Source organism: Heptranchias perlo, chromosome 27 (assembly GCF_035084215.1).
Source record: "Heptranchias perlo isolate sHepPer1 chromosome 27, sHepPer1.hap1, whole genome shotgun sequence".
NCBI lineage: Eukaryota > Metazoa > Chordata > Chondrichthyes > Hexanchiformes > Hexanchidae > Heptranchias > Heptranchias perlo.
Genome location: NC_090351.1, coordinates 34,790,504 through 34,811,579, shown reverse-complemented (window position 1 = coordinate 34,811,579; position 21,076 = coordinate 34,790,504). Strand labels below are relative to the sequence as shown.

At 46.1% G+C, this 21,076-nt stretch overlaps 1 protein-coding gene across 11 annotated transcripts in view; it reads left to right on the top strand.

The window, feature by feature from the left end:
- Positions 1–21,076, top strand: part of plekha6 (pleckstrin homology domain containing, family A member 6) — a 259,562-nt gene that overhangs the window by 186,992 nt on the left and 51,494 nt on the right. For 10 of the 11 annotated variants that reach the window (XM_068007641.1, XM_068007638.1, XM_068007642.1 and 7 more), the window contains 5 exons: positions 2,540–2,640; positions 13,295–13,470; positions 14,913–15,380; positions 17,943–18,423; positions 19,672–19,761. In XM_068007641.1, the coding sequence (XP_067863742.1) occupies positions 2,540–2,640; positions 13,295–13,470; positions 14,913–15,380; positions 17,943–18,423; positions 19,672–19,761 (1,316 nt within the window). The remainder of the gene's footprint in view (positions 1–2,539; positions 2,641–13,294; positions 13,471–14,912; positions 15,381–17,942; positions 18,424–19,671; positions 19,762–21,076) is intronic. The other variant, XM_068007640.1, reaches the window with a different exon arrangement.

Here is a 21,076-nt window from a genome sequence, read left to right as displayed (position 1 = left end):
TAGTCTGTCTAGTCCTGTTAGGATTTTATATGTTTTGATGAGATCACCTCTCATTCTTCTAAACTCTAGTGAATATATGCCTGGTCGACCCAATCTCTCCTCATACGTCAGTCCTGCCATCCCAGGAATCAAAAGTGATGTGTCTCCAATACTTTTAGGGAATTCTAGCATTGTGCCGTGCAAGGGGAACGGGGTGGAATTTATGGACGCTGGGTCAATTGAAACTTTCGAGGTATCAAGGGATATGGAGCAAAGGCGGGTAAATGGAGTTGAGATACGGAACAGCCATGATCTAATTGAATGGCGGAACAGGCTCGAGGGGCTAAATGGCCTACTCCTGTTCCTATGTTCATTAAATGTTTTTATTGGCTTATAATACCTGGGATATCATTGACATCTGAGCACCTCAGTGTTGACCTCTTTGAGTCCACATACTATGCAAATACCGTCGGAAAAACAATCACCTGATGGGAATTTTTCTGCAGCCATTGTTTCTCACGGAAGGAGCAGCTCCGTTGCGCTGATTTTATGATTGACTGGTGTCTCCTTGACTCTTGACCATATTTTGTATTTTTTTTTTAAATCCTCTAACTCCCAGTACCCCCACCCCTTAATTACTGCCAGCTTTCATTGCAGGCCCCCTCCCTGTGCTAGGAAGTTACCGAAGTGGAAGGGCCTCTGCGGCTTTTGCCATTGCTGCCCTGTAACTGAACCCTAGAGCCCCAATTTTTAACTCTGGGGATGAATGCGATGGGTGGGGGGTCCGAGGGCAAGCGGGAAGATCCCAAAATGGTGCCAGCGTAAGGCCCAGGCCATTTTAACTCATGGGCCTCATTGAAATGATGGAAAACTGATTCCTCCCCCCATCCCCCGAACCCGAAAATAATGACGAGCAGACTGGCCGGGTGGGGGCAGGTGGAGGAGGAGGAGGAGGGGAAATTTGGGCAGCAGGATGCCAATGCCAATGAAGGTGCCTGAGGGGAACGGTCCCCGGCATAAGGTAAGTGATGGGGGTGCTGGGGCTCTGCAGGCTGTAGTGATCGGGGCAGGGGAGGCCTAAGGTTTCCTTGTGTGGCCCGGAGGAGCATGTCTGCACTTCCCGGCCCACAGGGAAACCTAAAATTAAAGATTTTTACTTACCTGGGCCTTTTCTGGCCACGACCCCACCTGATGCCAGTGCTCATTGGCAGCTCCAGCTCTGGGCGCCACTGCCGCGATCGGTAGTAAAAATCGCATCGGGGTCTGAATGATATCATTGGACCTCGACATTTAAATATTGATGAGGCCCCCGCCTGTAGTAGGCGCCTTCCCACGACTGGAATCAGGGTTGGAGAACAGAGTGGCAAGCCCCCAACCGCCATTTCAACCAGCCGCCCGCTCCATTCCTGCCGAGCAGGCTTGTAATTGGGCCACAGGGTGTGAGGTGGTTTTGGGTGGCTCTTCTGATTTGCCCCTCTCCCCTTGGGCAGATGTTTGACCTCCCGTCTGTGCCTCGTAATGATTACGACTGTGGCGAATCACAATAATTCGCCATGTCCTATCACAGCTCTCGGACTGTCACCACTCCGCACCCTGCTGTTCCTCTGATCAAAGGTTATCCTGTTGAGATGCAAGTTTCCAGGTGTCGGCCATGGCTCAGTGGGTAGCACTCTCGCCTCTGAGTCAGAAGGTTGTGGGTTCAAGCCCCACTCCCAGAGACTTGTGCACATAATCTAAGGACTTGCACAACACCAGGTTATAGTCCAACAGTTTTATTTTAAATCACAAGCTTTTGGAGCTTTCCTCCTTCGTCAGGTGAGTGAAGGGTTCTAAAAACGCATAGCATATATAGTCAGAGAACAATGCCTGGTGATTACAGATAATCTTTCCAACTGCCCCCTATCACACCTTGGCTGGGAGACGATCACAGCAATCCAAGGAGTTGTTGGTGTTCAGACAGGTTAGCCACGGTAAACATTACATCCCAGTATACTGAATACACAATGGGTCAAATCACAAAGACAGAGAGAAAGAGACCCGAAAGGCAGAGAGAGAGAGAATGTCCAGTTGTATTAAAAACAGATAACTTTTTTTCGCTGGGGGGGTTACATGTAGCGTGACATGAACCCAAGATCCCGATTGAGGCTGTCCTCATGGGTGCGGAACTTGGCTATCAATTTCTGCTCGACGATTTTGCGTTGTCGTGTGTCTCGAAGACGGCCTTACGTTTGTCCACCCCAGTCCATCACCGGCATCTCCACATCATGGCACATAATCTAGGCTGACACTCCCAGTGCAGTGCTGATGGAGCGCTTCACAGGAGTGATTATCAAACAAAATTTGCCACCGAGCCACATAAGGAGATATTAGGACAGGTGACCAAAAGCTTGGTCAAAGAGGTGGGTTTTAAGGAGGTTGGACGACGGTGCCAGAGACACAGTCTCTCTGCTGTCACGGCCTCCCCTTCCTTTTAATGCAGAACGGAGAGAGCGAAAGAATGGGGATGCCTTTGCAACTGAAAAGATAATTCGGTAACCGTGAGCTTTTTCTTCAAATCCAGATGAGAAAGAGGAGGCAGTCCTGGCGAGCATCCCTTTGTTCAGCTTCCGAATAAGCCCCGTTCAACCTGCCGACAACATCACCCGCAAGCACGCCTTCAAGGTGATGTAACGCCCTCTCTAAAACCTTTTTTTCTGTGATATCCCATCAAGTGGTGATTTTGGTGACACTCAAGTCGTGAGTGCTGAGGTCTCATGCCCTTGTGCAATAGTGCACACATCCTACTCGTTCCCATGGTTTATCCTCTGGATATTACTGCTAAATTCAAAGCTTTTCTCTCTTGTGCCTGGTGTTGGTCATTCACACAAGTGAGCAAGTATCAGCTGCCTTGTACAAAGCTCCTGTGGTGTTGCTAACTCTGGTTGGATGTATTCCTTGAGGTTTCATTACATGAAACCCACCCCCACACTCCCGCCATTGGTCACCCAAAACGTCCATCCTCATGGCACCCTATCTTCCCACGGCCGATTGTGAAAGCAAACAAACTCTTTATTGCCCAATTGGATGATTCTTGACTGCCCAGTCAAACGGCCCTCCTTTTTCCCAATTCCAATATTTTTTAACTAATAAACAAAAGCGTTCAAAGAAAATGGAAAAAAAGCACACAATTTTGTTTAATGCCTCTATGATTTTTCTCCTTTGTTGCTCGCAGCAGTGTCCTGGAGATTAATTTTCAATTCCTGGAGACTCCAGGACAATCCCTGGAGGGTTAGCAACCCTACTTGGGGGACTTACAGCAAACAGTGCAAGCGGAGCTCCTCTGCCTGTTTTGGCCATGGCTGTAGCAGACGTGGGCCTGCTTCTACACGAGAACTTTCAACACCGTTCTATTGAAGTAGAAATTTCATCTCCCATTTCAAGCACGGAAGACCATGGACTGAAGAGGGGATTGTTGGGGGCATCGTTGGAATTATTAAACCGGTGCGGAAGAGCTGAGGACTCAGTGGGGCCTACAGGGTTTGTTAAATACACATCCTTCACCCTCAGACTTGCTCTCTCGGTTAAGGTTTTCAATATGAAGTGAAACAGGATTGTAGAATAGCTCCGTGAAGATTTCCTGCAATGAACTTTTGTTCATCAAGCTCTAAAATTTTTTTTTTTAAATTAGTATTTTTTTCCCCCAATTTTAAGTTGCTGCTTTGCAAACTGTTCGGTGTGGAGAGACCAGGAAAGGGAGAAGGTGGCAGGGGTTAACAAAAAAAAAATCTGCACCGCTCCCCTTCCAGGGCGTAACGGTTGGGAGTTTTTGGGCCGTGGAGAACTGAGCTTCACAGGCCAGATTCGATCCAGCTTGCTTGCTTTGCTTTAAAGGGGAAGCTAGATAAGGACATGACAGAGAAAGGAATGGAAGGATACGCTGATGGGGTTAGATGAAGTAGGGTGGGAGGAGGCGAGTGTGGAGCACAAACACCAACATAAACCTGTTGGGCCGAATGGTCAGTTCCTGTGCTGTAAAATTCTTTGTAATTCTAATCTGAGCCAGGGTTTGCGGTAGGATTCTACAATTAACCTCACGTAAGATTTTTATTCCTGATTTGCTACCATTCCTGCTGAGAAACGTGCGTGTGTGGATTTTGGGGGAGGATCGGATCGGGCTTTTCTGTGATGCCCTCCATAGTTGAAAGGCCTACGAACCTTCCACATCTAGGCTTACACATGAAGAATGGGTGTTTGGGCGAGGCACGGAAGCATTGCTGGTATTGGCGCTGCTCCCGAGCGAGAATCGCCGCCTTCGGTTAGTGGGGGTGGGGGTGGGGGGTGATATCAGTGATGGTTGGAGGGCAAACGTTTCACAGCTCAGCAGACCTGGGGGAGTAATCATGGGGGCAAGCTGCACAATGCTCGTGGTCTCTCCAGTTGCTGCGTTATGCCCTACGAAGTGAGAGTTTTCAATTCCTCCAAGGTGGTGTTTAGAACGCGTGGAATGTCCAGTCCCCTCGAATCCTGTGCCGATACTCTGTCGTCAGACTCGTTTTCGCTGTTCCATTTACTTTCCATGCAGCAAGGTGACGATGCTGCTATTGCTTGGGATGCCAACCCTCCAGGATTGTCCTGGAGTCTCCAGGAATTGAAGATTAATCTCCAGGACACTGCTGCGAGCAACACCCAGGAGAAAGATCATAGAGGCATTGAGGGTTTTCTTTCATTTTCTTTGAACTCTTGCATTTATTCGTTATAAAAATATTGAAGATGGGGAAAAAAAGGCTGTTTGACTGACGGTCAAGATTCATCCAATTGGGTAACAAAGAATCTGTTTCCTTTCTAATTGGCCGTGGGAATGCAGTGCGCCTGGAGGATGGACCAATGGCGGGAGTGTGGGGGAAGGGATGGTTCATGGCGGGAGGTCATGTGAAAAAGCATCCAGGAATACAACCAGCCAGAGTTGGCAACTGTCGATACTGCCCGTGAGATTCTGGCAGTTGTAGTTTTTCTGGATCCTGCTTTTACAAGAACTACAAATTCCAGAATGCATTGTCAAAGAGCACGCAGTCTAACTGTTTGAGTTTAGTGTCCTGTCCTTGAATTTTAATGACTCTGTCGCTGTTGCATTTGTCGTCTGCTTTAGTGGCGTAAGTTTTTTTTGGTGTCTCTTTTTTTGTTCTCGTTGTCACAAAGTGGCACCTCGTCTGAAAATATTGTCCAATTTCTTGAATTTCGCAAACCCTGACATACGGAGGAAAAAGGGAGCCTACTCCCTTCAAAAACCAGGTTTTATACTCCGCCTCGGGCAAGTAATTTCTAGAAGACTTCCTCTACATCCTCGGCTTAAATACACCGATTTAAACGACTGCGCCATTCGGTGACCGTGTAAACGAGCGGCCATTTTGTGACGACTAATCCCATCTCTTTGCTTTATGTAACGTGGCCTAAAATTCCCAGTTAATAGAATCCTGCTTGCTCTATTGCTTTGCGATAGGTTCAGAGCCAATATTACGGTTCAGAGGCTCGTCCAAGAATTTTGGCGACCGATTAGATGCAATCACGTTGGACGCTCTCCGGCAACTCCCTCACACGTAGGGCCCTTGTCACTGGCTTTTCTTTTAGACATTTGGCACTCGTAATCGCCGTTGTTTTTAAAAAGCCTCCACGTGCAGACTGTAAGAAACACACCAGCAGAACATTGAGGTGTCAGAACTGTAATCTCATTCATGCCAAAATGCCCCAGAGAAGATTTGATTGGGCTTCATTCTAATATACCAAGGTATATGGAATCTCCTTGTAAATTGGGATTGATTTCTTGATAAACCTATAGGAATGATATCACAATCATTAATCCTTCAGTGTGACTATAGTCACAGATCAGGGAGTGGAGTACTCACGTCATCTGCACTGCGAGTCCCTGTAGACACAAACAGAACAAGGAAAATTTCAACACATAGTGGAATGTAATGTAAAAGAAGACACCTTGAACTGATTTCAAGGTACTAATCAAATCTGGGGATGGGATGAGGGTTATAAATAACTCTTACAGTATACCTTATACGAACCCCTTGATTAGATTGTCGCCTGTAACTCACTCCAAGGTATCTATTATTTATATATCTGAATCCCTTAATTAAATTGGAACCTGTAAGTCACTCCAGGATATCCATTATCCTATATATTAAACCATCTAAACCCCTCAATTAGATTCCAGCCTGCAACTCACTCCTGGGTATCCAATATTCCATATATAAACTACACAAACCTCTTGATTTGATTCCGAATTCTACTCCTGGAAATGCATTCTTCTTCATTTTTAACTTACTTGATATTAGTCACACAAAAATTGTGCTACCCTCAAGCAGCCTTGATGCAGAGAGCTCGGCACAATTATCTCTCCCCTTGTAAGTGAACCCATGGGCGATGCTCCACTGATGCACGTGTACTGGCATCATACACAATCTCAGCTGCCTCCACTCTCGGGACTTGCCTGATAACTGGAGATGATCAAGAAGCGGTCAGCCCCTGCATGAAAAGATCAGTGAGAAGTCGGCCATCAGTGTGCAGCCTCCCTCCCTCCCTCCGTTCTTCTGTGATGTGTCTAAATGAAGTTATGATATTCAAATGTAAATGCCGTTCGCTTCCAGAGGAAAGGGTTTTTGTGCCTTTTCATATTCACAAGACTTGCAAACTGTGGTCAAAACCTGGTGGAATAATGTGTGAATCCTGTGCCTGCATTCAAAAATAATTCCACACACCTCCCTAAAATGTGTGGTGGGTGGAGTTAAGATGCAGATCAGCCATGATCTAATTGAATGGCAGAACAGGCTCGAGGGGCTGAAATGCCTACTCCTGTTCTTTTGTCTGTTTATACACATGCTCGTGTGATACAAACATAAGAACATAAGAAATAGGAGCAGGAGTAAGGCCGTCTGGCCCCTCGAGCCTGCTCCGCCATTCAACAAGATCATGGCTGATCTTCCACCTCAACGCCATTTTCCTGCACCATCCCCATATCCCGTGATGCCTTTAATATCTAGAAATCTACCGATCTCTGTTTTGAATGTACTCAATGACTGAGCCTCCACAGCCCTCTGGGGTAGAGGATTCCAAAGATTCACCACCCTGTGTGAAGGAATTTCTCCTCATCTCAGTCCTAAATGGCCAGCCCCTTATCCTGAGACTGTGACCCCTGCTTCAAAGATACACACCCTGTTAGGGGGGGACACTTGATAGCGTGATTGAGGTGACTCTACTGGTTTTACTTCAAACTAAGTAAATATTTAACTGTCCAAGGCCACTATCATGATTTTCTGGTATGTGTATGTCCAGTGTGTCTTCATCTAAAGTTAAACAATTCCATACACACTCACTTATCTGCAGTAAATACACGCAAACGCACAAAAAAGGCATATACAGACACGCACACCAATACACAGGCACACCACATGACAGAAGTAACGTGTGTTACAGTGCCTGTGTGCGTCTATCCATTTGCCATATCTCTTGGGTGTGTGCGTCTGTCTGTAGCTGTGTGTCTGTCTGTGCGTGTCTGCTGCTACCTGAGCGTGTGAGCATGTCTGTGCTGGCATGTTTGGGGGAAAGGTTTCGACTGCGCACTGCGTAGCAAAGTTGTTTATAAAGAACGTGATTACAGTTTCAGTGCACACGGAGGAGATCTGCCCCGATGGGCCGAATGGCCTCCTTCTGTGCTCTGTGATCCTATGATACAGTTTCTCATTGAGACTGATAAAACATGCTGATGCATTTGATCAACGGAAGTAAAATCAAGAGTTTTTTTTTTTAAAAATGAACCTTTAAATGCTGGGAATCTTTTTTTTTATTCGTTCATGGGATGTGGGCGTCGCTGGCAAGGCCAGCATTTATTGCCCATCCCTAATTGCCCTTGAGAAGGTGGTGGTGAGCCGCCTTCTTGAACCGCTGCAGTCCGTGTGGTGAAGGTTCTCCCACAGTGCTGTTGGGTAGGGAGTTCCAGGATTTTGACCCAGCGACGATGAAGGAACGGCCGATATATTTCCAGTCTGAACTGCAAACAGTAATTGCTGGAAATACACAGCAAGTCCATCCGAATCTGGAAAAGGGGAGGACAAATTAGCAAGCCAAATCTTGTGGAGCGGGGCATCTGGCTTCATAAGCCGTTAGTTTTCCTGTACCCTTGAGCTCGAAAATCTTTTGCGCCCTAACTTGCTGGAAGTGCGAGCTGTTAACGGTGTGGTGAGGGAAACGGGGCGTCTGGGACCTTGGTGAATGGCGGAACCAACAGTCTAACTGCATGAACAATGAGATTTAAGGATTGAGAAAGAAACAGGGGAACGACAGAGAAGGAAATAGAGTGAAATAGTGTCAAATAATGTACAGAAAGAGAAATAAAGGGAGGGTTAGAAAGAGAGAAAAAAGAGACAGGAAAAGTAAGAACAAAATATATAATTTTTTTTTAATAATCTAAGAATTTACTACATGCAGGAATGAGACTAAATAGTTTAAATTGTTCCCTTGCTGGGCTAGAGAGGTTGATTGGCATTGCATTAACAACTAAACATTGTTAGAAGGGTACTTATGCTATTAATTACCAGACCTAACTTCCTACAGTGAGTTTAATGGGCAATTAATGTGCAAATCCAGCAAGTTCTTAAAAACGACGGGGAGGCTGAGGGCGAGATGCCGTTTGTGTGAAGCAAACGGGGGAGCGGTGTAAATCGACCAGCAACTTCTGGAGGTTCGCAACTCACGGCGTATCTCTTAATCCCCTGAACCTGCTGGCCGATTTGCGCGTTAATTGCTGCGTGCGTCATTAACACGCCGTTATTTTTCCAGCAAGATGTGGCCCAATTTTTTGGGATGGTCACCCTTTGGCTAACCGGTTCAGACAAAGAATTTCTACCCAAACTCTTGCCCTCAGATGCTGAGTGCCCTGCTGCGTTTTTCCACAGATAAAATCGCATTTCAAACTTCGGGCAGTTGTGCTTTGGGGAAGGACTGCATCTGAAATATTGGTGGGAGATTTACGATGAGTTGGTTACACCATCGTTAGGACGTAACGCAAGGAATAACCCTAGGCAATTCAGCTTCAGCCACAAAAAAAAAAGCTGGTTACCCAACAAGTCTGGAGCGTTAGTTATTGAAGAATTAGGTGAAGATTACTGCTACCTTCTCAAGGTACGGGAGTATGCTGCTCGGGCGTAGAGCTGGCGTTGCAGATGGGCTGCCCGTCATAGAAATCGCTGAATTTTCATTTCCGTTGATTCGCAACGCCAGTTCGACGCCAGACAGCTAGTTGATAATGTAACCCCATGTTGTTCTGGTTGGACCACATTTAAATAGATAAACAGAGGGAGCATAGAAAGAGTTCCATTGCCCTTTAAGAGGGTATTAATGGGGAGGAGGGGGTTCCATTACTCCTTACTGTTCACTGACGGCTGGAGGTGACGATATTTCACTTTTTAAGTTTCTTTCTGAAAGATTGTGCGCGTGCGTGCCTACACAGCTTCTCGCTTAAAAGGGAAGCGGACTGTTAACCCTCCTGCCCCCTTCGCTAAGCTGGGCTACCAAAGTGTGACTGCATACGGTAGGTGAGATGTAGTGGTTCTGCTGGCCTATTGTCTTGTAGTTTTATACTTGAGACAGACAGTAAAAGCAAGATTGGAGCAATTGGGTCATGAGCTGGGTTGGTGAGTGCATGCTTCCGGGCAATTTAAATACTCTTCACATTTCTCGTGTGTCTTCAACACTGCTGGTGTGACATCTAGACTGAGACTAAGAGGTTTGGTTTCCTCTGGTAGTGTTTGTGTAATACTGTCTGACACAGTCATGAACTAGTGGGCTAACAACTAGGTTAAAGAGCGGAAAAGGGTACTTAACGTGAAGATTCCAACCAATTTGCACCACCTGCAAAAATTAAACCCCTAGGAAATATTTCTAAATGCAACATTGATGGGATGAAAAGAGGCTTCTTGAGTGTGAATTAACTCTAAATCTAACCTGGCACCTGGTATCAGAATGACTGCAGAAACACTCAGTAGTTGGTGGAAGCTCTTGTTTTTGTGCTAGTGGGTGAGTCTGCTCTGTGAGTGTGAGGTGACTGACTAACGTCAGAAAAATCAGGACTTTCAAACACTTTGCAACAATTCGAAACCCCCACAACCCATTTTTTGCACCTTCCTCAAAACCCTTCAGGTTCAGTCTTGTTTGTCATCTCTCGTCGGATGTTCCGATGGGATTTCAAGAGAGAGAGATGTACTGCTACGAAAAGGTTATAATGGACTTTCCGAGGGTATATCCATCCTTGAAGGAGGCAGTCGTGAGGTTGGGCTCTGGATTCCAGTTAAAATGGACAATTCCTGACAGCACTTTGCTTTCAAACCCCCCTATAACTGATAACCTGACTGTCCCATCATTTCAGCCTCTACTGAAATGAATGGAAAGTGTCCACATACTTACAACAGGCCAACCCCACACTCATTTCCAGTCATTTTCATCAAAGCATTTTCCAGCGATTTGCCTCCAGTTTCTTTAACGTCACCTGGCAGAACTCAACTTCCCACGTCTTCAAACGTGCGCTCATCGAGGCTCTAGATGCAGCACCTGTAACCGAAAGATCCTATCACATCTCCCATAGGGTTCCCAACCCTCCAGGATTGTCCTGGAGTCTCCAGGAATTAGAGATTAATCTCCAGGACACTGCTGCGAGCAAAGTCCGGGAGAAAAATCATAGGAGCATTCAAAAAACAATTGTGTTTTTCACATTTTTCTTGGAACATTTTGTTTCTTAGTTATAGAAAATATTGGAGATGGGGGAATTGAGGCTGTTTGACTAGGTGAGGCAGTTTAGGGGTGGGATGAAACTTCCAGGAATACACCCAATCATGGTTGCCGACCCTAACCTCCCAGCAACCAGTTTGCGGAATGGCGATGGAGGCCTGCAATCAGGCTGTCGGCCTGTTCCACAGCTGGCGATGGCGTGAGCTAGGACAGAAGGGAGAAAAAAAAGAGGGAGTCTTCCCTCAAAGCAGAGGTTATCAATAAATTAATTTATACCTTGAATCTCAAAAGCCAAGAAAATCCCAAACGATTGCTCCAATCTTGCAAAGCCTGTCTGTTTCTTTTAAGCTGAGCTCTGCTGGTTGACCTGACGTTTTATCTTTTCCTCTCATGCCCGAGGACCCCTGCACCAGAAGTGTCTGCATTGTGCCTGTCTTGAATTTCTGCAGGAACGCAGCTAGGTATAATTTCCAGTTCTTCTAATTAATTGAGGTGATAATCAATCTACAATCTGCTTAATCGAAATCCAACCCAAATCCAAATCCTATCCTCAAACCACCAGTGAGTTGCAGTGCGCAGCGGCCTGAATGCCGCCTGGTTGAACAGGAAACGAGTGCAGATTTCAAAAAAAACGTGGCCACTCAAACTCGCGATGCTCGGTTTCAGGAATGTTTTGCCCATAGGCGTTCCGTCAAATTCAGGCTGCACAAGTGTGATCGGTATCGACCTTTAAAACCCTGAATTTCTCCTGTCCCTTTCAAACACTGGCGTAGCCACGACCGTTATAAGTAACCGCCCGTCTAGCGTCCCGACATGTTGGGTACGTGGGGATTCCATTGCCACCCGGGGCTGACTCATCCCCCCCCCCCAAGCTGTGCTCCACAGGACACAGTATGCTGTGAGTTTCAGGACGCTGGTGGTCTGACGACACGGCCTTGCTTTTGCGCCCAAAGACACATTCTGACCCGTTAAGGCTGAGGGCAAACTGACACTTGAAACACACTCAAGGGGTTCGTTGGCAGCTCACGGGGCTTCAAAGGCCCAAAAGTTCTGGCACCTTGTCCAAACTTTGCTGATATCTTAACTGAATCTACTGCACAGTGACCTGATTTGATCGGGATAGTCAACCGATAAATGAACCTGTCGGTCGTGCTTACCGACCGTATCTATATTTTTAAAGAATGCAAATGTCTAAAGCTGCCCAGTGGATACTGATGCATTTTTAGCAGCACTTAATTTACATTTGAATCCAGTAGAAGCTGTGGCATGTGATTCATGTGACAAGAAATGAGATACAGTCCACATCCCATAACCTGTTGCATCCTTTCATTCCTTGAGTTGATGCATATTAATAATTGCATGATTTTTTCATGTTTAATAACTCTGTAATTCTATATTAATTTTGAAATTCATTTAAAAAAAAAAGACAGGGTAGTTGTTCAGATGGTTCAGTGGGTAACTGCGCCAGGAAGGTCCTGGTGCTGAGATACCCAGTCTCGGCAGAAAACGTGGAACATACAATTAGCCAAAGTGACCCTGGGCTAGGTAGCAGAGAACTGGCCAGTTCTGCTCCTGATCATTATCCAGTGACTCCCGCTTAAACTGGATTTGCTTTGGACCTCAGAGAAGGACAGGGTTAGGCTTGGGCATGTTCCATCCCATGGTCAAATAGACCATCACTGTCCAGCTAGGTACTGGAGAACTGCCTGACCTGGTGGCATTGGATCTCATCATCAGGAAATTGAGGAGTAAAGGAGGAGATTGGAGGGAGACTAAATTCAGGTTAAAGAATCACTTTGTAGTGAATACACTACTATTCACTTTTACATTCACTTTTAAAAGTGAAATTGTAATCCCTACCCACTAGTTGGAGGGAGCGGAGAGGGATACAGTGTCACATTCTCCACTGAGCACTAACATAACGGACCTGTGAATGAATTAGAAAGAGGTACATGATTCGGGCTTAAATATAGTAACAAATGTAGCTGTTACCAGAGAGAAACACAGTTGGAGAGTCACTTGTGGATTGTTTTAATGATTTTCTTATCTGGGGGACCATTTGTGAAGAAGGACTGCTTCCTCTTAACACCTGCAGTCCGGCTGATCTGAAAGAGACTGCAAAAAGATGGCACCTGTTTGAGAAGTTTGGAGAACTCGGGCCGCCCATAGCTGGCGCTAAACCTGCCACGCTGGATCCACACATTCTGGCCTCGGGTGGGCAGGCATGAGTCTCAACAGAACCACGGGATGAATTTTGTGGTTTTTGGAAGTGATGCCTCGAGGTTGCCAATCTCCTGCCTCAAGGGTACCTCTCTTTGGCGAATCCCAGAGCCCGCATTGGCAGCGCCCACTGTGGACTCAAGATTGTAGACCAAAGGAGGCTGTTGCTCAGCATTGATGCCACCTCCAAGGTGGAAGGAAATGTGACCCAAGCATGGGGCAGAAATGGGTTCTTGTCTCCTAGTTGTGACTCTCTCCTAGTTTAATTCTCTTTCTCGAAGCAACGACTGGACCTGCCTCGGTAATGACGATTTCATTCATTTCTCTCCTACAGCTGATTGTAAACAGGCTGGCAGAGGTTTTTCTCAATAATGACCGTTCCGTTAATTATCAGGCTGAGCACGCAGGTATCCGGACTTACTACCTGAGTGCGGAGAATAAGGCGGAGATGGAGGATTGGATCAATGCAATGAACGAGGCAGCGAGTATACAGACTGTGCCCGTGAACAGGTGAGGTAAATCTCAGACCCGCGAGCAATGTGACTCTGTGCTGCACTGAACGGAGCCATTTCATTCATGCCAACAAAAAAGAGGGCACCAGTGTGAGCAGTCACTTCTGTGTGTTTGTACTACAAGTCAGTTTCTAAAACTACCTTTTCAAAATAATCGAAAAATATCCAACCTTGCCGTTCCTTCCCCCTCCCCCATTAGGAACATAGGAACAGGAGTAGGCCATTCAGCCCCTCGTGCCTGCTCCGCCATTTGATAAGATCATGGCTGATCTGTGATCTAACTCCATATACCTACCTTTGGCCCATATCCCTTATTTCCTTTGGTTGCCAAAAAGCTATCTATCTCAGATTTAAATTTAGCAATTGAGCTAGTATCAATTGCCGTTTGCGGAAGAGAGTTCCAAACTTCTACCACCCTTTGTGTGTAGAAATGTTTTCTAATCTTGCTCCTGAAAGGTCTGGCTCTAATTTTTAGACTGAGCCCCCTACTCCTAGAATCCCCAACGAGCGGAAATAGTTTCTCTCTATCCACCCTATCTGTTCCCCTTAATATCTTATGAACTTCGATCAGATCACCCCTTAACCTTCTAAACTCTAGAGAATACAACCCCAATTTGTGTAATCTCTCCTTGTGACTTAACCCTTGAAGTCCGGGTATCATTCTAGTAAACCTATGCTGCACTCCCTCCAAAGCCAATATGTCCATTGGCACTGACCTTTCCTGAAGTATTCTTTAAATTCGTTCTCAGGATGTGGCATCGCTGGCAAGGTTAGCATTTATTGCCCATCCCCTAGTATAACTGAGGGGCTTGCTAGGCCACTTCTGAGGGCAGTTAAGAGTCAACCACATTGGTGTGGGACTGGAGTCACATATAGGCCCAGACTGGGTAAGGACGGCAGGTTTCCTTCCCTAAAGGACATTAGTGAACCAGTTGGGTTTTTACGACAATCCAACAGCTTCATGGTCACTTTTACTGATCCAGATTTTTTTCACTTAAAAATTGAATTCAAATTCTCAAACTGCCACGGTGGGATTATGAACTTCACATCCTCTGGATTATTAGACCAGGCCTCTGGATTACTGGTCCAGTAACATAACCACTACACTACCAGACCCACTCAGGAGAGGACTGTACAGCTGTTAATATAGACAGATGTGGTGGAGTTTGCTTGACTATCTTTGGGGAGTCAGGTGGAAGTTTGTAGAACTTTTCCCCGAATTAAATAAGTGGGGGGGGGGGGGGTGGGGGCATAATCCATGGTAGGGCAGATTGTACAGGTCTGCCTCACCATGTAGGAAGTGAGACTTCCATCAATATTGGTGTTAGGTATGTCTGGATAGACTATGCCTCGTTCCTCTGTGCTCCCAAAGTGTGGACATGGTTGCAAAATACAAATGGTCCAATCCACTAATTTGTCTGTTTTCTACTATAATGGCAGGATCGAGATGAATTACGAAAAAAAAATGCCCTCGGAATCGAACCACACAAGCAATCATAAGCGATTGATTAAACCTGATTTGGAAAAGATTAGAGGTGAAGCAGATGGGTTTGAGAGATATAACAGGAAAAGCGACCGGAAGGACTCGAGCAAGGAGCCAGTGGCCAAGGTTAACAGTGTGGTGGTACAGGAAGTGTCCTTTGACCCCAACAGCCCTGGCCCAGAGCTGAGAACTCACCCGGGATACGAGAGGCCCGTGCAGCCTAACGGGCACAACTGGCAGCATGCCTCCCCTGGCAGGCCTGGCGATGAGTATTTGCAACAGGACGGGGGGGTGGCGATGCATCGACGGGGCTTTGTTCCACGCACCAACACTGAGAAAATGGCACAGCGTCAGTCCTCGTTGAGTCACCTGCAGCAATGGGTTAACATGCGCAGAGCTGCACCGCCACAGGACGAACTGAGGAGGTGAGAGGGCCGTGTCTAAAACTCTGCGTTGTTCCTACAGCATGCCTCTGTGTGCCCTATACGCTGTCAAATCCAATATATCATTCCAATTTTGCTGCTTCCTTTTCAATTAATGCCCTATAAGTTTTGAAAGAAAGAACTTGCATTTATATAGCGCCTTTCACGATCTCAGGACATCCCACAGCGCTTTACAGCCAATTTTTAAAAGTGGAAGTACATTTGTAAAGTAGGAAATGCAGCAGCCAACGTGCACACAGCAAGTTCCCCCAAATAGCAATGTGATAATGACCAGATAATCTGTTTTTAGTGTCGTTGGTTGAGGGATAAATATTGGCCAGGATGCACTGCTCTTCAAATAGTGCCATTGGATCTTTTACGTCCACCTGAGAGGGCAGATGGGGCCTCGGTTTAACATCTCATCCAAGAAACAGCACCTCCAATAGTGCAGCACTCCCTCAGTACTGCACTGAAGTGTCAGCCAATATTACGTGCTCAAATTTCTGAAGTGGGACTTGAACCCGCAATCTTCTGACTCAGAAGCGAGAGGGCTACCCCCTGACCCACACCTATACTTAAATAGGCAGATACTTATCATGCATGGGTATATTGTGTCTTTGATGGGGAGATGCCGGTGATGGACTGGGGTGGACAAATGTAAGCAATCTTACAACACCAGGTTATAGTCCAACAGTTTTATTTGAAAATCACAAGCTTTCGGAGGCTTTCTCCTTCACCTGACGAAGGAGAAAGCCTCCGAAAGCTTGTGATTTTCAAATTAAACTGTTGGACTATAACCTGGTGTTGTAAGATTCCTCACATATATTGTACCTGTGTAAGATGCTAGTGTATTTGGTACTGTGTATGGAAATGTTTTTATCCAGAAATATATTGAAGGTTTTAGGGATGAGTGTAGTCAGGGATGATCTAACGCTATCTGGAATATTACAATCCTACGTCAATTGAAGTGCCTTCTATGAAATACAACTGGTCAGGTTTAAACAATGGAGTGTAAGTATAAGTAGATATTGTGTGTGTATTTTTTTTTTGCTGAACTATCTGTGGGACATTTTCCAGACATTTCCCTCAGGTGATTAAGTAATCCGAGTGTAATGACTTGGTGAATCGGCAGCTAGAGGGCTTAGAGCTCCAACGCACTGCCACTGCACCAGCATAGATTTATTGCACCAACTAGAGAGGCAGAGAAGAATCGCCTGCTCGCATTGTGAGATTTAAAGTGATTGGCAAAAGAACCAGAGGCAACATGAGGGAAACAAAATGACGCAACAAGTTGTTATGATCTGGATTGCACTGCCTCGAAGGGTGGTGGAAGCAGATTCAATAGTAACTTTCAACCTTGAAGGGAAAAATTTACAGGGCTATGGGGAAAGAGCAGGGGAGTGGGACTAATTGGATAGCTCTTTCAAAGAGCCGGCACAGGCACGATGGACAGAATGGCCTCCTTCTGTGCTGCATCATTCTATGATTCTATGCATTAAGGGTCTCTGTGTGCAGTAACATGCACAGAGGCGTATTTAAACAGATTTTTTAATGTTTGATGTGCTAGAATTGCTACAAAACTTGGTTGAACAGCTCAACCGGTTTTAGTGGGGCTGTCTGGTCGTGCCCCCTGGGCTATGTTACAAAAACAAGCACATCTCAGTGGGTGGCCAAATAACTTGAAATACTGGGTCGAGTGGCTCACCTGGTTAACCTGAGCCAGGTGGACCAGATATGCCCGACGTTCGACTATGTCTCCATGGTGAGTTAGCTGACCTCAGCTGGCGGGGAGGGTGGTGGTAGGGACGTTACAATTGGCCTCCGTGCCCCTGGGTTAGGGAAGGGAAAACTGTCCGGGGCTCCCATTTTTTTAATTCATTCATGGGATGTGGGCGTCGCTGGCGAGGCCAGCATTTATTGCCCATCCCTAATTGCCCTGGAGAAGGTGGTGGTGAGCCGCCTTCTTGAACCGCTGCAGTCCGTATGGTGAAGGTTCTCCCACAGTGCTGTTAGGAAGGGAGTTCCAGGATTTTGACCCAGCGACAATGAAGGAACGGCGATATATTTCCAAGTAGGGATGGTGTGTGACTTGGAGGGGAACGTGCAGTTGGTGTTGTTCCCATGTGCCTGCTGCTCTTGTCCTTCTAGGTGGCAGAGGTCGCGGGTTTGGGAGGTGCTGTTGAAGAAGCCTTGGCGAATTGCTGCAGTGCATCTTGTAGATGGTACACACTGCAGCCACTGTGCGCCGGTGGTGGAGGGAGTGAATGTTTAAGGTGGTGGATGGTGTGCCGATCAAGTGGGTCTTCTTTCCAGGCAAGTGGATGAGTGCATCCACTGTTCTGATTGTTATCCAACAGTCCCCTGCTGTGCATGCATATGGATGTCGAGTGAAGACAGAATTGGGCTGGCCTGTGATGCCCCCACAGTTGAATGACCTGCCGACGCAATTGTCAGAAAAGGGCACGATGGGGGACAAAACAAAATACTGGGTCTGTCCATACCCTGGATACCCCAAAGAAGGTCTATATTGGTCAGCTGTGGCCCTTGATAGTTTCTCTTCTTCAGCCCTCAGGTGTATCACACTCCAACCAGAGAGGTGCCAGAATATTATAGTCTGTTATCACCCTATTACCAAGAGGAATACCCCCAGTTCTTACAGCTCGGTGGACGTCCAGACAGCATCTGCTCTGTGCCAGCCTACGACAGGATGACAGCGCGATGGTCGATCGACGAGCGACAGCCCACGTTTCCGCTGAGGGACTGGCAGGAACGGCAGGCGTACAGCGGGCAGGGCTCGCCCGTGTGGCACGGCGCGCGGCAAGTTTACGCCAGCGAGGTCGACGCCGTGGCCGGCTCGCTGCGGAGGATGTCCCTGCAGCCCCGCTCGCGCTCCGTGCCACGATCGCCTCCCCAGGGTCCACTGGTGGCAAGCCGTGTCTACTCTCCAGTGAGGTCTCCGAGCGCCCGGTTTGAGAGATTGCCACCCCGAAGGGACGAGGCACTCGGCAACCCAGCTTACACACTGCGACGGTCACGTAGTGCCAAGGTAAACCGTTTACAGTGTCTGATTTTACACAGTCCACTGCTGTTAATTCAAAGGCTTTTTTTTTTGCTCAACAAATTTGAATTATCCAGTAGTTTGGGATAAACAATTTGACTAAAACAACACAGGAGGTTTTTTAGAACATTTATATAACGCCTTTCACGGCCTCGGCACTTTAGAGCCAGTGAAGTATTTTTAAAATGTAGTTACTGCTGTAATGTAGGAAACGCGGCAACCAATTTGCTCACAGCAAGCTCCCACATACAGCAATGAGATAATTTCCAATTAATATGTTTTTTTTTAAGTAATGTTGGTTGAAGGTTAAATATTGGCCAGGACACCGGGGAAAACTCCCTTGCTCTTCTTTGAAATAGTGCCGTGGGATCATTTACATCCTGAGTGGACAGGTTTTTAACCTCTTGTCTTTAAACAGAAAGATGCATGGGCAAGATTTCAGCCAGCTCAGAATGCGGGAGGGTCATTAGAAGTTACTTTATTTAAGATGAGCAAGGCAACTCACAACTTGTTGCGTAGCTTGTTCGTTATTTTGTACTAAGAGCAAAGACAAGTTGAATCTGATGGTAACTGTCACTCGCTGTGAAATAAAGCAGCTTTATGAGTCATATTTGGCCTCGTTTTACCAAGTTTTTTCTTGATCTGCCTCCTAAAAGATTGGAGAGGAACACGTGTGAACGATACAAATATTCAGATCACAAGTGCTATTGTTAATCCCTGGGATCCATTATTGTTGTTAGATATTGGACAGAATGGGCACACCCCAATGCGTAAGATACGCAGACACCTTATAAGAGTGATGAGCGCCTCTGTTCTTGAGGGCATGTATAAAGTGAGACCCAAGCTTATAACAGTCCTTAATTTCATACTGATTTGTGTGGGTTTTCATTAGTTGAGAGACACAGCCAACTCTGGATAAATGGTACCCTTTGACAGGCTGTAACAGTATCACTGCCATACAATAACTTGCATTTGTATAGCGCCTTTAACATAGTAAAGCATCTCAAGGCGCTTCAAAGAAGCAATTATCAAACAAAGTACAGGCAAGAAAGAGAAGGATTAAAGAATAATAAAATCATTAGGAAACATTATATAGTGTTAATAGAGTTTATTAAAATTTTATTTATAATTTTGGTGCATTGTTAACATTAATCCTGTTTGGTAGGCTTTGCTGAGGAGTTTGGACTCTCTATAGCTGGGACCACTTTTAATAAAAGTTGTACTGTTTGTTTCTAGCAATACGATCATCCTGGAGACAGGAGGTCAGTGCCGTCCGGAATGCATCCATACCACTTCACCGCATCGCGCTCAATGCAAGACAGAATGGTACGTCCCTAAAATCACTTGCCACTGAGCAATACAAATTCATTTGGATTCATGCAAGAAGGGCTTAATAAGCAAAGCTGTGTCTTCAAGAAAGGGGATCGCATGGGATAATGGTGCCTGCTTCAAAAGCAGTAGCTTCTGGAATCCCCTTGCTTTGCTAAATGTCAGTCGCACTAACGTTTGGCCATGAAAATATCATTTTTCTCCTGACAATATTTTCATGGCTTGTCCTGCATCCAATTCCAACTTACAAGTGCCAGTCTCCCCCATTCATGGGTGATGGCTTCCAGCTCCCATTGCTATTTCCCACCTTCAGGCAGTGGAAAAGTTGGTAATTTCCAGCAGGTTTCTAGTTGCAGGTTCCATGGCAACCAGGCCTAGCTCCCACCCAGATCCAAGAACCTAACCACCCCATTCTAGGAAAATGAGAATTGTCCATCAATAAGGCATCATGAGCATTTTTTTTCCTCAGGACAACGAACTTAATCCCAGTTGTACTGATTGAAAATTCAAAACACCAATTTTCTCCCACGTTTAAAAATGTCAGATCTCGAAACATTGTCCAGCGAGATGGTTATTCTGTCATCCATCCACCCCAGGGGTCATGGGTGGTTTATTATTTTTCTAGCAAATCTGTAGTCAATTATAGTTACCATCTCGTCCCTTTTAACCACCCACCCCCCCCACCCTTCCACCCTAGGACAATTGGACAAATTTTCGAAGTCACACAAATTTACTGTGAGGCTACCGATTTTCTGCCTTACCAATGGTAGCACAGGCAAAAGAAAAATCGTAAAGTAGTCACTAAGATCCTCCTAACTTCCTCCCAACCCAGGTGGTTATCTCTAACACTGGTACTTTAAGAAAGGAAAATTGCCGATGCACCAATAAGCTACCATCGCTAGGTCAAAGATCAGGTTACCGCTGCCAATTATTAACCCGATGCCAGCAGCGGATTTACTGTCGGGCATTCTCTCCTGATCTGTGCATTATTGCAGTTCTTTGAAGTCCCCTAAAATAGGTGTTTAAAAGGGAAGGAAGAACAGCTGAGTGGCTGCATGACATTATCACTGTAGTGTTGCAACACCATGGCCTGTTTGTGATGTAGTTTTTAATGCGATTGTATCACCCTGTTATAGAACTTGGTTATCAGGGGAAAAATGGTTTGCCCATCAGCCATGACACTCTGGAGACAACTGAAGACGGTTAAAAGTTACTGGATTAGAACAGGATTGAAACACGGAGAATAAAAGTTGAGCAGCAAAGAGTGAAGTCAATAGCAAAAACAACAACAGGGATGGAGCAGGACAAGAAC